Source organism: Festucalex cinctus, chromosome 1 (genome assembly GCF_051991245.1).
Source record: "Festucalex cinctus isolate MCC-2025b chromosome 1, RoL_Fcin_1.0, whole genome shotgun sequence".
In the NCBI taxonomy this organism is placed as follows: domain Eukaryota; kingdom Metazoa; phylum Chordata; class Actinopteri; order Syngnathiformes; family Syngnathidae; genus Festucalex; species Festucalex cinctus.
In genome coordinates, this window is record NC_135411.1 from 5,276,122 (window position 1) to 5,293,772 (window position 17,651).

General features: G+C 38.9%; 2 protein-coding genes and 1 long non-coding RNA gene across 6 annotated transcripts in view; 1 reads left to right on the forward strand and 2 right to left on the reverse strand.

The window, feature by feature from the left end:
* pfkpb (phosphofructokinase, platelet b) overlaps nt 1-8,783 on the forward strand; it is a 59,653-nt gene extending 50,870 nt beyond the window's left edge. For 3 of the 4 annotated variants that reach the window (XM_077505983.1, XM_077505993.1, XM_077505989.1), the window contains 7 exons: nt 1,997-2,149; nt 2,378-2,542; nt 3,411-3,472; nt 3,551-3,662; nt 5,045-5,144; nt 5,230-5,335; nt 8,372-8,783. In XM_077505983.1, the coding sequence (XP_077362109.1) occupies nt 1,997-2,149; nt 2,378-2,542; nt 3,411-3,472; nt 3,551-3,662; nt 5,045-5,144; nt 5,230-5,335; nt 8,372-8,528 (855 nt within the window). In that variant the 3' untranslated portion in view covers nt 8,529-8,783. The remainder of the gene's footprint in view (nt 1-1,996; nt 2,150-2,377; nt 2,543-3,410; nt 3,473-3,550; nt 3,663-5,044; nt 5,145-5,229; nt 5,336-8,371) is intronic. The other variant, XM_077505992.1, reaches the window with a different exon arrangement.
* LOC144007807 (uncharacterized) overlaps nt 1-10,994 on the reverse strand; it is a 53,941-nt gene extending 42,947 nt beyond the window's left edge. Inside the window, exon 1 of the long non-coding RNA XR_013280378.1 lies at nt 10,264-10,994. This is a non-coding gene — a long non-coding RNA (uncharacterized LOC144007807). The remainder of the gene's footprint in view (nt 1-10,263) is intronic.
* A 2,990-nt stretch (nt 10,995-13,984) lies between these two features.
* Nucleotides 13,985-15,981, reverse strand: LOC144007307 (frizzled-8-like). Its single transcript, XM_077506836.1, has one exon. It carries the CDS (start codon nt 15,894-15,896, stop codon nt 14,229-14,231), a length of 1,668 nt encoding a protein of 555 aa, XP_077362962.1. The 5' UTR covers nt 15,897-15,981; the 3' UTR covers nt 13,985-14,228.
* Between the last annotated feature and the right edge of the window lie 1,670 nt (nt 15,982-17,651).

The following is a 17,651-nucleotide window of genomic DNA, read 5'->3' on the forward strand; positions in this document are numbered from 1 at the left end:
AGTTCCACTGAAAAAAAGAGCCAAAAAAAGGTCATGGAGTTGAACGGGGCACAAATGTAGCATCGAGCTAACCTCAGGTAAGTGCATCGCATGCGCTCTTGTGACCTTGTGACCTTGGATTGACTCGTGTGTGTTTGGTCAACAGCAGACAAAGAACACGTTGTGGGGTGGAGGTTGATGTGTTCTTCGGCGCGCGTGTGTGCGTGGCGGCAATGCGCCGTTTCAGGAATGACGTCCGTGCGTTGCAGCTAAAACGGGAGCGCGGTCTTATCAGGTCACGTCAACGCCGCGACGCGTCGCCGGACGGCGTCTGGCCGTCCCGCACCCGATACTCCCAGCCCAAATCGGCCAATGGGAAGTCGGCTCACTTGGCAAGCGGAGAGAGCCAATACAAACACAAAGACGCATGAACGCAGTCGCACGCACACACCAGGGTTACTATAGGTTTGGAATTTTTCATTATAGTTTTGATTTTATTTTGAGTTTTTTTTTTTTTTTAAGTTAGTTTTAATTAGCTTTCAGGGTGGTTCTGTTAGTTTTTAGTAGTCTTAGTTATTTAATAAATGCTCAGTTTCAGTATTAGTTTTTTTTTTAATTAAATGTGAATTACTTGTGTGCAATATTAAAAAAAAAAAACTCATGGGAGCGATGTCATCTGAAAGGTGCTTTTCTATTGGCTGCTGCTATATGATGTCACTTCTGTGTGACACACTTTCAAATGTCTTTATTCTGGTTAATATAAAAAATAAGTTGACTTAAAATCTCATTTAAAATCATCCCCGCAAGCTAATGCATTCAATTAATTACCAAAGACTAAAATTAAGGACATTTTATGCTATAATTAATTAGTTTTGGTTTTGTAAACATAAAATGTAGTTCCAAGTTAGTTTTAGTTTTTTAAAAGCATTTTCATTCTTACGTTTATTCATTAACATTCTTTTTTTTTTAGAATTTTAGTTTTTTTACAAAGCATTTTTTTTTTTTTTTAAATTTTAATTTCAGTCATTTCCTTAGTTTTAGTTAACAAAAATAACCTTGGTGCCAATATGCATTTTTTTTCATGTTTCACTTCCTGTTAGTTTCCCGATACTTTTTAATAATTAATTAGCAAAGACTAAAACGAAGGACATTAATGCTATAATTAATTAGTTTTAGTTAGTTTTGTAAACGTGAAATGTAGTTTCAATTAGTTTTAGTTTTTTCAAAAGCATTTTTGTTTATATGTTTTTTCATTAACATTATTATTATTTTTTTTAGAATTTTAGTCTGTTAGAAAGCATTTTTGTTTTTTCATTAATATATATATATATATATATATATATATATATATATATATATATATATATATATATATATATATATATATTAAATGTAGTTTTAGTTATTTCCTTAGTTTTAGTTAACAAAAATAACCTTCGACTATGTTTATTCATTAACAATTTTTTTTGTAGAATTTTATTTTTTTTAAAAAGCATTTTCATTTTTTATGTTTTTTTTCATTAACATTTCTTTTTCAAATTTTACTTTTAGTTATTTAGTAATAAAGTATTATTAATTAGTTTTAGTTAGTTTTGTAAACATAAAATATAGTTTCAGTTAGTTTTAGCTTTTTAAAAAGCATTTTCGTTTTTATGTTTATTCATTAACAATTTTTTTGTAGAATTTTAGTTTTTTTACAAAGCATTTTTGGTTTTTATGTTTTTTTCATTAACATTTTTTGTTCACAATTTTAGTTAGTTAGTTTCAGTTAGTTTTTTTCTTTTTTTTTTTTAAAGGATATTTGTTTTTATTTTATTTCGTAAACGTTTTTTCAATTTTGAGTTTTTTTCGTTAGTTTTAGTTCACTAAAATAACCTTGATATACACGCACACTATTGAGCTACGTAACGATAAAGAATCTACACAACATAAAGAATCAACGCACACACCATAAAAAGACAAGCACACACGCAGCCTCATCGGCGAAAATGTAACGATTGGCCCGGGCGTCCGTCAGGCCCTGGAGTCGCTCCTGCAGCTGTTTGAGGCTCGCGAGCGCTACGAGGAGTTTTGCGTGCCGCTGTGCATGCTGCCCGCCACCATTAGCAACAACGTGCCCGGCACCGACCTCAGCATCGGCGCCGACACCTCCCTCAACGCCCTCGTGGAGGTAACGGCGCCTCTTGCCAAACCTTCGCCTGCTCTGACTTGTTGTCGTTGTGTTGTGTTGATGTGGTGTTGCCATGGTAACCCGTCTGTTCACGTGGGTCCCATCAGGTAAAAACAAATTAATTTAGCATCACTAAAGTTGTACTTTTGAAATCTTGTGACATAAGAACCTCCAGTTGCCTTTTTTTTTTTTTTTTTTTGAAATAATAATGGATTTGGTTGCTGGCAGACATGCGACCGCATCAAGCAGTCGGCCAGCGGCACCAAGCGGAGGGTGTTCATCATCGAGACCATGGGGGGCTACTGCGGCTACCTGGCGACCGTGGGCGGGCTGGCGGCGGGCGCCGACACCGTCTACATCTACGAGGAGCCCTTCGACATCCGAGACCTGCAGGTGGAGCTTGCATGTTGTTGTTTTTTCTTTTTTTTTGGCGAATGGAGGGTCGAAATTAATTTGGGATTAAAGTGGCTTCAACACCACAATTTTTTTTTGTTTTTTATGCGCAATTAATGACTTGGAAAGCCCGTATGGGGGGGTTGGGGGGGTTTCCAGTCAACAATTCAGCTGACAGGCCCACGTCAAAATTTAGCAGTAATACATTTTATAATAAATCATATATTTGTGGAGACTGGGGTCAAGTTTACAATTTTAAAAATGTGCAGAAATTCACAAGTTACATCATGTTAAAGATTATCTGGCACTTAATATCAAAGAAAAATGCACTGAGCTGTCACCAATGTCTTAGAAATGCAGTTATGCCATCTAGTGGCAGAAAAATGACCAACAAATCAATATCACACTCATTTTTTTACATTATAACTACATTTTATGGATTATAAAATTACTGTATCATTGACTAAAAGATGCAGCCATATTTTCTATTATTTAACATTTTTTTTCCATTTTTCCATTTTTTTATGGATTATAAAATTACTGTATCATTGACTAAAAGATGCAGCCATATTTTCTATTATTTAACATTTTTTTTCCACTTTTGTTAACAAGAGAATGAAAACTTGAAAAAAAAATGAGTGTACATTTTTAATTGTACATTTACAACAGATATCAAATTTGCGATTAATCGTGAGTTAACTATTGAAGTCATGCGATTAATTGAGATTAAAATTTTTAATCGCCTGTCACCTCTTAAAAAAAACAAAAAAAAAACCTAACTATATTTTGTACGGCTAAGTCAAACTGGCTTTGGGGGCTAGATTTAAAAAAAACCAAAAAAAAAAACCTTGTTTTTTGGTCCTTTTAGGGCAATGTGGAACATCTGACGGAGAAGATGAAGACCACCATCCAAAGAGGTCTGGTGCTCAGGTGAAGGACGCAAGAAAAGGGGGCGGGGCTTCTCTTTTGGGCCGCGGCTTCAAATTTGTGCGTGCCGTGCGCGCGTAGGAACGAGAACTGCAACGAGAACTTCACCACTGACTTCATCTACCAGCTTTACTCGGAGGAGGGCCGCGGCGTGTTTGACTGCAGGAAGAACATCCTGGGACACATGCAGCAGGTACGGGCGACATTTGCAGTGGATAGAGAAAGTCGACACACCTTTGGACAAATGCCAGGTTTTGGTGATTTTAAAAGTATTCAAGTCAGAATTTCTATCTACGATTAATGCGACCTGTAACGGATCCATATCAATTGAAACCAAAATCATTTTTAATGGGGAAAGTAGGGAAAAATAAATAAAATCCTACTAGAACAACTGAACTTTATTTGGGGTTAATCAGAGGTACTTGAAATTGTAGCAGGTCTTAACATTTAACTTGAGTATAAATAGGATGGGGTAATTCTGAACACAATTCTAAGGGGGTGTGCACAATTGTGCAACCACATTATTTCAATTGTTAATATACATTTACCCTAAATTCCACTGGATTTGTAAAGGTTATATAGGTCAAATTAATGATGGAAAATGTTTGTTTATTTTTTGTAATGACTTATCTTGGCTTGGTTTTCTTAAACCCAAAAAATAAAGATGAACACTAGTATATCTGTAACGTAAGTATAAGTAAGTAAATGGAAAAAATAAAAAGCCTACTAGAACAACTGGACTTTATTTGGGGTTAATCAGAGGCACGTGGAAAGGTAGCAGGTGTGTGCTGACTTACATTTAACTTGCGTATAAATGTAATCGGTTAATTCTGAACACAATTCTAAGGGGTGTGTACACTTTTGCAACCTCATTATTTCAATTGTTAATTTTTATTTAACCACTGGTTTTCTTAAACCCAAAAATTAAAGTAAGATGAATCATAATATATTTTGTAAAGTAAGTATAAGTAAGTAAATGGAAAGTTAAAAAAAAAAAAAAAAAAAAAAAGACCTATTAGAACAACTGGACTTTATTTGGGGTTAATCAGAAGCCCTGGAAATGACTGACTTCATTTAACTTGAATATACATATATATATAAATATATTATAATATATAATATAATATTTAATAATATAGATATTATAATATATAATATATATAATATATATATATATATTATATATATACATATATATAAATATGATGGCTTAATTCAAGCACAATTCTCAGGGGGTGTGCACATTTGTGCAACCTCATTATTTAAGTTATTTGGAAAAGGCACAGTCCAAAGTTTTTCCGTTGCTGTCAAAAGCAAATAAATAAATGATTAAATGAATTATTAAATAAATAAATAAATGATTAAATGAATTATTAAATGAATAAATAAGTAAATAAATAAACCAACAAACAAACAATCAGTTGAGTTGTTAAGTTTATGAGGTCGCATTAATGGCAGAAAAAGTTTGAAATAATTGATCTTGATCTGGTTTTCTTCAACCCCAAAATCCGGCATTCAAATCGGGGCGCGTAGGACGTCACATCCGCACGCTAAAAGTCCCTGTCCGATCCACAGGGTGGCGCTCCGTCTCCCTTCGACAGAAACTTCGGCACCAAAGTGGCGGCGAAGGCCGTCCAGTGGATCACCAAGACCATGAAGGAGTCTTACAAAGGAGGTAAAAGCCAAGAACCGAACGTCGTCAACTCGGCATTGTCAACTTTTGAGGCGTCAAAACGTCACCGTCGAATCTTTGGACGCAGGCCGAGTGTTCGCCAACAACGAGGACAGCGCCTGCCTGCTGGGCATGAGACGCCGGGCGATGCTCTTCCAGCCCGTCGCGCAGCTCAAACACGAGACCGACTTTGAGTAAGAAGCTTTGTCTGACACTTTTAGCATGATGACATTTCATAGGCCAGTCTAGGTTGGGTTGACCCACAAAAAAAAGTGCCAAAAAGACACGGGAAGTCAGCCATTTTGGTTCAAGGTTTGTCAATGTAGTCATTTTTTTCGACAGGGTTTTTTCAAACATGAACTATATTTGAAAAATCCAGCCCCCGAAACCAGTTTGACTGAGGAACATGAAATTTGGTAGGCACGTCTATCTTGTGTAGATCTACAAAAAAAAGTCTCAAGAAGCCATGATGGATATGAGACAGGAAGTCAGCCATTTTGGTTCAAAGTTTGTCAATGTAGTCAAATTTTTTTTCTACAGGAGTTTTTCAAACATGAACTATATTTGAAAATCCAGCCCTCAAAACCAGTTAGACTGAGGAACATGAAATTTGGTAGGCCGGTCTATCTTGTGTAGACCTACAAAAAAGTCTCAAGAAGCTGTGGTGGATATGAGACAGGAAGTCAGCCATTTTGGTTCAAAGTTTGTCAATGTAGTCATTTTTTTCTACAGGGTTTTTTCAAACATGAACTATATTTGAAAATCCAGCCCTCAAAACCAGTTAGACTGAGGAACATGAAATTTGGTAGGCCGGTCTATCTTGTGTAGACCTACAAAAAAGTCTCAAGAAGCTATGGTGGATATGAGACAGGAGGTCAGCCATTTTGGTTCAAAGTTTGTCAATGTAGTAATTTTTTTCTACAGGGTTTTTTCAAACATGAACTATATTTGAAAAATCCAGCCCCCGAAACCAGTTTGACTGAGGAACATGAAATTTGGTAGGCACGTCTATCTTGTGTAGATCTACAAAAAAAAGTCTCAAGAAGCCATGATGGATATGAGACAGGAAGTCAGCCATTTTGGTTCAAAGTTTGTCAATGTAGTCAAAAAAAATTTCTACAGGAATTTTTCAAACATGAACTATATTTGAAAATCCAGCCCTCGAAACCAGTTAGACTGAGGAACATGAAATTTGGTAGGCCGGTCTATCTTGTGTAGACCTACAAAAAAGTCTCAAGAACCTGTGGTGGATATGAGACAGGAAGTCAGCCATTTTGGTTCAAAGTTTGTCAATGTAGTCATTTTTTTCTACAGGGTTTTTTCAAACATGAACTATATTTGAAAATCCAGCCCCCGAAACCAGTTTGACTGAGGAACATGAAATTTGGTAGGCAGGTCTATCTTGTGTAGACCTACAAAAAAAAGTCTCAAGAAGCCATGATGGATATGAGACAGGAAGTCAGCCATTTTGGTTCAAAGTTTGTCAATGTAGTCAAATTTTTTTTCTACAGGAGTTTTTCAAACATGAACTATATTTGAAAATCCAGCCCTCGAAACCAGTTAGACTGAGGAACATGAAATTTGGTAGGCAGGTCTATCTTGTGTAGACCTACAAAAAAGTCTCAAGAAGCCATGGTGGATATGAGACAGGAAGTCAGCCATTTTGGTTTAAAATGGGAATTTTATAGTCATTTTGGACATTTCCAGATGTCCTTCTAATTTGAAAATTCTGCCCCCGAAGCCAGTTTGACTGAGTAAGATAAAATTTGGTAGGCCAGTCTATCTTGTGTAGACCAACAAAAAAGTCTCAAGAAGCCTTGATGGATATGGGACAGGAAGTCCACCATTTTGTTTGGTTTAAAATGGGAATTTTATGGTCATTTTCGACATTTCCAGATGTCCTTCAAATTATTTGAAATTTAAACCCCTACCACTTCAACTTAGGAACTTAAAATTTGGTCGGCCACTCTGGCATGTTTAAACCTACAAAAACGTCTCAAGAAGTCATGGCGGAAATCACTCAGGAAGTTGGCCATTTTGATTTAAAGTGGGGTTTTTTTTTGTGGTCATTTTGGGCATTTTCGGGCTCCTTTAAATTCTTTGCAAATTGAGCCCCTGGAATCGGTTTAAGTCGGCAACATCAAATTTGGTAGGCCGGTCTTTCTTGTGTAGAACTACAAAAAAAAGAAAAAAGTCTCAAACGAAACTGGAAGTCTGCTATTTTGGTTTCAAGTGGGCATTTTACTGTCACTTAGGACATTTTTAGTTGAAGTCCGTCTCTAGAACTAGTTTAACTTATCAACGTGAAATTTGATAGTTAAGTTGGTCACGAGTAGACCCACGAAAAAAAAGTCTTAAAAAGTCTTGCTAGAAAAGACACAACAAGTCTGCCAATCTGGTTCCAAGGGGGGACATTTTAGGCATTTTTTTTAATGGGTTGTTCATACATGAACTTATTCTTAACTCAATTCACTCCCAGGACATTTTCGCTGTTTTACTGGATTTTGACTGATTTTGCAAGGCCCATAGCATATTGTGTCCTATTGCTATAAAAACATGGAACCTACCAAAAGAAAGATTTTAAGGACTCTTCTTTCATCAGGAAAAAAAAAAAAAAAAAGTGTACTTCTAGCTGTTTCCATTTTGCATCAATTAGCATTAAAACATGGCTAAGTTTCATCATTATTCACAAATCTGTTTAAAATAGTAGGGAAAAGAGCTTTTTGGTCTCTTATACTCTGCTGCCATCTGATGGCCGTTTTTTGTAATAACTACCATTGCTTCAAGCATCCTCTTTAGTTCAGAGGTTGCATCAAAGCCAAAACGTATAATGACATCTTTGGGAGCATGGTCATATTCAAAATAGAACGTATTTATACGTTTTTGGGAGTAAACGAGTTAATGAACTATTTCTGAAAATTCTGTCCCAAAGTCAGTTTATTTGACTTATCAACATAAAATTGAAAACATGGGTAGACCTACAAAAAAGCTTCTCATGAAGCTATGTTAGAAAAGACAGGTTCAAAGCGGCCATTTTAGGCATTGTGTCGTGTCTTTTTGAAAGACAAACTTCTCTAAGGGATTAACCTTTTTTTTGTTTTTTTTAAATTCATCCCCCAAAAGCCTGTTTCACTTCTCAGCATGAAATTTGGTAGCCATGTACAGTATGTCACGAATCGACCACCAAAGTCATGAAAACAGGAAATGAATGCAATCACTTCCTGTCTCAGGCACAGGATCCCCAAGGAGCAGTGGTGGCTGAAGCTCCGCCCCCTGATGAAGATCCTGGCCAAGTACAAGACGAGCTACGACGTGTCCGACTCGGGCCAGCTGGAGCACGTGGGCCGCTTCCGGGCCAGAGAGGGCGACGCCTCGGCCGCCATCTGAGCTAGCTTGCGGCGCATTTAACACACACAGAAAAAAAAAAAAAATCGAATGTCACATGCTGTTACTCTAACTTATTGCCGATTGTATCATTGAAATATGCACTCCGACTGACGTACTGTATGGAACACTGCCAATGTAGCTTGATCACTTTGTTGTTTCGTCTTTGCTGTCGCTAACGTTGTCACAAATGTTTGTGCCATGAAGTGTGTGCGTTTCGTGTGTTTGCGTGTACGCATTATTAAAGCTTTGATTGTGTTGTTTTTGCATTTTTTTTTTAAATCACTATTTAAACATAGTGAAAGGAATGTTACTTTATGACAGTGCTTCTCAATTATTTTCTGTCATGCCCCCCCCGCGACTATAAATAGTATTTTGTCTATAAAATTGTTATAAGCACGTCTCTGCATAACACTGTATCTGTATTAACGTATAAGAGAATTTAAAAAAAAAAGAAATATGGACCAACTTACAACAAAGAATATCTTTATTAACTGTAACAGAAAAGATTTAAAGTGCATCTGAAATTCAAAAATTAAATAAAATCCTTAAACTATAAACATTTTTAGACCGACCATGTCAAACCATATGATACGGGAAAAATTACATAAAATCACTAAATAATAATGCATTCAATCTGATCACAAACATTAACTAAGGAGCACAATATTTAAAAAAAATAAAATAAAACTTTAACCTGCAAAACAAAAATATATAAAATAATTTGTGCAGATTTTTTTTTATTTATTTTTTGCTCAGTGCAAACAAAACCCCTTACACCACAAAGCGAATGCTCCCTGCGCACACTCTGCCAATAATGAGAGCGCCACTGCCCCCTAATGTAGTGGAGGTGCAATTGCACTTTATTCTAGGAGAGTAAAAAAATAAAATAAAATAAAAAATAAAAAAGCATGTTCCCCGAGGTCAAATGCGCCCCCCTTGATGGAGTCCCACGCCCCCTGGGGGCCCGCCCCACTATTTGAGAAGCACTGCTTTATGACCAAAGAGTACCTACGATTCCATCACTCTTTATAGATGAGGTTCATTTTATAGATAAAAAAAAATGTACAAATAAATTTTGCACGTGGTGGCCTCACATCCAAACTATTTGTATTGCCTATAAAAAGGAAAACATTTGTTAAAAGAATATTCTCGGTAAACTAGTGCGAGAATTCGAAGCTGATACCTTTCTCTTCCCATATCACCGAAGGCTAAAGAAACACATTTTAGATCTTTTACTGCCATACGTTACCAAAAAAAAAATAATAATAATATGAGAAAGGCTTTGATCATTTACATCATCCTTGAAAACGTTTTGTTTCATCAAATTTCATACGCATTGAGACCATTGAAAAGAGATATACAATGCTGCCATCTGCTGGCTATAGACAGTGAGGTTTTTTTTTATTCCACAACTCACTGACCGGGCAGCACGTGCTGCACTTAGACGGTGAACTGCCCATTGATTAAAAACAAAAACAAAAAAAGTAGTTGACATCATTTAACGTTTATGGCGGCATACGTTGTGATTTTACTAATCGTTATTAAACGTTTTTGGCGGTCAAAGAGTTAAGGTGATGATTGATGTTTATCCTTGTGGGAATTTTTTATTTTTTTTAATCAGAGGTTTAAGATGCAACAAATTTGCTGCGCATTTTGTGGCTGTGATAATGAGACTTTGGAACATTTGTTTTTGAATGTGTGTGTACACCAGAGTATTTTGGAAATCGTTTCAGACCTGGATTTCATAGGAGGTATGCTGTCCTCGCTCCGAAGCTCCCAAATCTCACCAGCTGGACAGCGAGTTAACGATGTTCCAAACAATCAGACGTTGTTTTCTTTTTGGGCTTTTTATTTGGACAATGGCCTCGACCATTACCCTCTTTAGGTCATTTAAAACTAGAACAATAAAAATAAAATAAAATGTGAAAATAGCTAACAATACACAACAATCATGCTAGTAGCTAGTTACACTGCACATTTTTAACAGTCTCCAAATTATCCCAATTAACTCAAATAAATCTTCAGTGTTGTTATCGAAACATCACATATACTTACAATTACCCCCTTTAGGTCATCTTAAAACTAGAATTAAAACAACAACAACGTGAAATTAGCGAACAATAAACAACACTCTCATGCTAGTAGCTAGTTACACTACACCTTTTTAACAGTCTCCAAATTATCCCAATTAACTAAAAATAAATCTTCAGTGTTGTTATCTAAACATCACATATACTTACCATTACCCCTTTAGGTCATCTTAAAACTAGAATAAAAAAAACAACAACGTGAAATTAGCGAACAATAAACAACACTCTCATGCTAGTAGCTAGTTACACTGCACATTTTTAACAGTCTCCAAATTATCCCAATTAACTAAAATAAATCTTCAGTGTTGTTATCTAAACATCACATATACTTATCACTACCCCCTTTAGGTCATCTTTAAACTAGAATAAAAAACAACAACAACGTGAAATTAGCTAACAATAAACAACACTCATGCTAGTAGCTAGTTACACTGCACATTTTTAACTAGGGGTGTGAATTGCCTAGTACCTGACGATTCGATTCGTATCACGATTCACAGGTCACGATTCGATTCGATACCGATTAATCCCGATACGAATGGTCACGATTCGATACCGATTAATCCCGATACGAATTTATAAGTCGATTGTTGCGATTTTTTTCCATTCAAATTTAGAAAATACTATCAGTAAATTTGTACATGTACATTGTAAGATTTGTATGAATATATTTATCTAAAACTTGAGGCTTATAACCGTGAGCCACTGTACACAAACAGTTTGCAATCTGTTTCACATTTGAACAGCATTAAAATAAAAATATTAAGGCTTAATGTGCCGTTCATATAACATTCTTCCATGCTCAAGGTGTGAATCCTAAAAAAAAAAAAAAAAAAAAAAAAAAAAAAAAAAAAAAAAAAAAAAAAAATCGATTCTGCCGATTATTGAATCGATTCGAGAATCGCGCGATGTAGTATCGCGATATATCGCCGAATCGATTTTTTTTTTTAAACACCCCTATTTTTAACAGTCTCCAAATTATCCCAATTAACTCAAATAAATCTTCAGTGTTGTTATCTAAACATCACATATACTTATCACTACCCCCTTTAGGTCATCTTTAAACTAGAATAAAAAAACAAACAAACAATGTTAAATTAGCTAACAATAAACAACACTCTCATGCTAGTAGCTAGTTACACTGCACATTTTTAACAGTGTTCAAATTATCCCACCTAACTCAAATAAATCTTCAGTGTTGTTACCTAAACATCACATATACTTACAGACAATTCTTGTCCAAAGCAACAACAAAAATAGGTTCCAACCGCCTTCGTAAGAGTCAACGTTTTGACGTTGCGTGCTGCCACATCGAAATGGCGTCTTTCTACTCATCAAAAAAACAAAACAAAACAATAAACCCAGCAACCACGGGAGGGCGCCCCAAGACTGCGCAAATTCAAATGAAACTACTGAAGGACACAATATTTCATAGAATAGAAGAGCAATTGTACCGCCCATTGATTGCATGCGAGTCTCCACTGGAGACTCTCCAGTGCCTTTCACAGATGTTTATTGCTCAGCAATACACCGTAGAACTAAAAGTTTAGACATACAAAACAAACATTTACGACAAACATGGCATTGTGTTAGCATCTAAGCTAACGATCGATCATTGAAATGCTACTGACCACTTTGGCCTGCTCAATCAACGGCAGTCTTCTGCCACAAGTGATCATCACAGTCATGAATGCTTTAACAGCTTCTTAAATCAACTTGATCCATTTGCTCAACTTTTCCAACGAAGAATGATGACAAAAAACAACCAGCTCGAAAGAAAGGAAAAGACGTGTCGTCCAATGCTTGTGGCTGTGTCAATTACGGAAACGCTGTCAGCCCACAACTTCCGGTTTAACATGTCAAAATAAAAGCATCATATTGAAAAAGGAAATAAAGACGGCAGCATTTACAGCAATGTTACGTGACATCTTTCCCCACCCGGAAGTCTTCTGAACGTAATGCTGTAATTGAATATTTTAGTCAACTTGTGTCTTGTTTACCGCTTACCGTCCATCATTTTCTTCAAACTGAAGCGGGATGGGCCTTTTGTTATTTTCTTTCGCATCGACAACAGTGAACTCATGACTTGACAGGAGAATTTTTGAAGCTTGTTTTTAATGTTTGTAGTGAGTGGTCACAGGGCTGACAGAGCGGCGGTGACATCAAGATGACGTCACTCACGCGCGGCCTTGAGTTCCAATCTTGTAGTGATGAAAAAAAAATAATAATAATAATTTGGTAATGATGGCGGGATGAAGCCCCGTGAATGTATCGAGTGTTTTGGGTCAATTATAATAACCCTACTGCCATATTACAAATAAATTGGTTTATATACTGTAGCATTTTTCTAAATATGCAAAAGCACCAATAAATTATTTGTACAATTTTTTTTTAGGATTAAACACAATTTCTCTTCATAACATGATGTGGCCCTTGCGTCCTTCCTGATTTTCTGCATGTGGCCCTCAAATGGAAACGTTTGGACACCCCTGTTATATACACTAGGGGGCGCCATCACGCAACTTGTGCTTTTCCCCCTCCAATATATGTTGTTCACTTTTTGACCACAGGGTGGTAGCACAACATAACATTTAAGTTGTAACAGGTGCATTTGAGTTGAGGTGACTTTTTTTTTTTTCAACTCTTACTAAAACAAAGTGCAAATGTTGAGACTTTTTGAGTAAAATTTGACATATAACTGAACAAAAGAACAAGATTTCAAGAACTATGCGTTTAAAATGTCAAGTTATTACTACATTAAACACTAGATGCAGTATACAGGAAATCTGACTTTAAATTGACAATGTCAGATATTCAGGAACTGCGGAACAATCATAATATTAAAACATGACAGTTAATAATAATAATTATTATTATTTTCTGACAGTGAGCACTTGTTTTGGATGCTGTTTTGAGACCATTAAGACTTAAGTTCGTTTAAAATGAGAACAATTTCCATCAATCCATCCATTTTCTTGCTCCTCACAAGGATCGCGGGGGTGCTGGAGCCTATCCCAGCTGGCTTCGGGCAGTAGGCGGGGTACAACCGGTCGCCAGCCAATCGCAGGGAGACCAATTTAGTGGTAAGAATTCAATAAAAAATGTTTTACTTACTCAGAATAGACTTTTTTTGTTGCTGTTCTTGTGTTAGTTTTGAGAAAATGTCAAGTTACTAAGCCACTTTATTAGGCACACCACTAGATTTAAAAAAAATTAACGTTATAAATATCAGTTACACAATGTATGCATGAATTTTTATAATAATAATAATAATAATAAGCTCAATATTGTAACAGTAATCACGTGTGCCTAATAAAATGGCCGCCTCCTCTCGAGTTTCTGGAAATGAGCAGCAGTCGGTGGAGAAGAATTCCAATGTTTTTATTTATTCAAAATAGACTCTTCTATCAAAGTGACAATTATACATAATTACACCATCTGTACACGATAATTAGATAAATACCCTCATTGATGCGCAACGCAAACCCGTAATGAGTCCGTTATGAAGGCAACGTGGACCCGAGTAACCCCGATGACGTCACCGGGAAGAAAAAAAAAAAGAAGAAGAAAGAAGTTCCAATTCAGGTCCTCCTGGGTGGGCGCGTGCGGCTCACACCCGGGACGGAGGCACCTGCTTGGGGAAGGACACGGAGCTCCCGGTGCCCGACCTCCAGGTGAGGCCGGTGCTGACGTCACTGTACATGGACCCCCCGCCCGCCGACGACGCCGCCGCCTTGCTCCTCCAGCAGCAGCGCGTGCACCACGTCCGCCACGAGTCCACCGTCTTGCCGGACCACAGCCACACGCCCGACGTGACGCCCCCCAGCAGCCCCATGAAGTACTTGAGCATGAACACGGCGTAGTCCGGCCGCGGGGGCCGCTCGGCCTCGGCGGGGGGGCACCCGCACCTGTAGCCCGCCTCCCACGCTCGCCGGTTGTGCTGCTCGTAGAAGTAGCAGGCCGCGATGACGGCGGCCGGCACCGTGTAGAGCACCGCGAAGACGCCGATGCGGAGCATGAGCCGCTCCAGCTTGTGCGCTTTGCCCTGGCGGCGGACCACGCGGCGGATGCGGAAGAGCGCCACGAAGCCCGCCAGCAGGAAGGCGGAGCCCAGCAGCAAGTAGAGCACCAGCGGCGCCAGCACGAAGCCGCGCAGGTTGTCCAGGCTGCGGTTGCCCACGTAGCAGATGCCCGCCACCGGGTCGCCGTCCACCGAGCCGAGCGCCAGCGCCGCGATGGTCTTGGCGCTGGGCAGCAGCCAGGCGGCCAGGTGGAAGTAGGACGCGTAGCCGGCGATGGCCTCGTTGCCCCACTTGAGCGCGGCGGCCAGGAACCAGGCCAGCGACAGGATGACCCACCAGATGGACGCCGCCATGCCGAAGAAGTAGACGAGGAGGAAGACGAGCGTGCAGAGAGCCGGGCCGGCCCCGGCCCCGGCCCCGGCGACGCTGGTCGCCAGCGTCGCGCACGCCACCCTCTCGTGGCCCGCCGCCAGCCGCAGCAGGTAGCCGGCCGACACGCACAGGTAGCAGGCGGCCAGGAAGATGATGGGCCGCTCCGGGTACTTGAATCGCTCCCGGTCCACCAGGAAGGTGGCCACGGTGGTCAGCGTGGAGGCGAAGCACAGCGCCGCCCACAGGCCGATCCAGAAGGCGGTGAAGGCGCGCTCCTCCGCGGTGAAGAAGGGGCTGTGGCAGGCGGCGGCGGCGGCGGAGCAGTCCCCGGCGGCGGGCGGACACTTGGCCAGTGGCGCTTTGGAGCCCGCCTTTTTCCACGGTTTGAGCGGGAGCTGTGTGGGCGGCGCCGCGCTCGTTCCGGCGGTGCTCTCCCGGCTCGGGTAGTCCATACACAGCAGGTCTTGGCGCCCTTGCTCCGGCAGCAGCTCGCAGCGCATGCGCTCGGGCCACGGGAAGCCGAACTGGCGCATGAGGGGCGCGCAGCCGGCCCGGGCGCGCTCGCACACGCTGCGGCACGGCGGCAGCGGCTTCTTGTAGTCCTCCAGGCAGATGGGCGTGTACATGCTGCAGAGGAAGAAGCGCAGGTCCGCCGAGCACTTGATCTCCACCAGCGCCAGGAACTGGTGCACCTCCAGGCCGGCCTCGTCCTGCGTGTCGTGGTGGAACTGGTTGGGCATGTACGTGTGGTTGTAGCCGATGCCCTTGCACATGGGCACGGAGATCTCCTGGCACTGCAGCGGCTTGGCGCCCCAGCAGCGCGAGCGGTGCGCGGCCAGCGTGATGAAGAGGCACCGGAGGAGGAGGAGCGCGCGCCGCGACATGGCGGCCGGCCGGCCGGATGCGCGAGCGCCGGCGCCGGCCTCACTCCGCCGAACAACAGCGACCCGTCATGCCCGCTCGTTGCCGCTTCGCGAGTGCGTGTGTTTGTGTGTGCGCTCGGTGGGCGGGCTGCAGCTTCTTATACGCCAGGCGAGGGGAGGAGGCCACGCCCCCCCGCGGGGAGGGGTCCCGGCCACGTCAATCAAACTGCCAATACACACACCGAATACAATCGGCACATTAGGGAGGAATGTCATTAGCAGAGTCAACAGGATCTTAATGAGTTGGACAGGACAATAAGTCACCAAGTGACGTGGTGAAAATGATGACATGAGGCCTTCACGGACAACAAGCGATGGAAAAAAAACCCAACTTTTTTCTTTTCTTTCCTTTTTTTTGGACTACTTTTGGCTGGTGTGTTTGTTTGTCTTTCCTACATCAAACAAATAATTATTTAAAAAATATATATGCATATGTAATATTTATACAAATATTCATTTAGTTGAATACTTTCTATATATCCATTTTCAGAACCGCTTGCTCCTCACAAGGGTCGCGGGGATGCTGGAGCCTATCCCAGCTGGCTATGGGCATGTAGGCGGGGTACACCCTGAACTGGTTGCCAGCCAATCGCAGACTTTTTATATATATATAATTTTAGTTTATATATTTTGCTGTTTAGTTTATTATTAATGATATTTAATCCACTTAATTTTAATGCTATTATTACTATTACAATGATGATGATTGTTGATTTATTTTTATTGTTGCGTTTAAAAAAAAACTATAATTTTTTTTTTTTTTTTGGTTTACATGCTTTTTTAAAAACCAAGTAATATTTTGTATATAAAAAAAAACTTCAAGAATACAATTTTGAGAAAGTTATTCATTTTAATTTGTATTTATTTATGCTTTGTAAGTCATTAATATTTAAACCACTTAATGTAATTATTTTATTATTTATTCATTTATTTTTAATCTTTTTTTTTTTTTTTTTTTTTTTTTTAGTTTCCTGGGATTTTTTTCAAGAAACATTGCTTTTTTTTTTTTTTTTTTTTAAATAAAAATATAAAGTGATGTTTTGTAACAGGGAAAAAAAAACACATTGTTTTTCTTTTAGACCAAAATGTACCATGTCATGTATAAGGAGAATTTAATTTAATGTCTTACAAATGTAATTATGCCATCTAGTGGCAGAAAAATGACCAAAACAAATCAATATCACTCGTTTTTTTGTTTTTTTTTGTTTGTTTTTTTACCGTACAGTACATCTTTATATTATATTATAACTCAAATTTGATGATTTATTACGAAATTACTGTACCAATGATAAAATCTAGAAATATGGCTTTGTTAAATGTTATAATAAAAAAATAATAAATAAAAAATAAAATACAAAATACTATAATTTTTATATATCTATATATAAAATAAAAAATAACAAAAAATAAAAATGTTAATAAATATATTTATTTAACATGTTTTCCACTTTTATGTTAACAATAGCACGGAAACTTATTGTACATTTTATTGTACAATTAGAACAGGTATAAAATTTGCAATTATTCATGAGTTAACTACTGAAGTCATGCAATGAATTATGATTAAAAAAATTTAGTCGCATGACACCCCAAGTAAATACAAATATATATTTTTTGTATTATTAATACGTTTTTAGTGGGGATTTTTTAAAATTTGTTTTTACAAAGTTTAAGTCCACAAGATTTCAGATGTGTAGCGCGTGTTTGCGTGCGTGT

Excerpts from the sequence above, each read along its gene's own strand:
- LOC144007307 (XM_077506836.1), bottom strand. The coding sequence starts at position 15,896 with ATGTCGCGGCGCGCGCTCCTCCTCCTCCGGTGCCTCTTCATCACGCTG.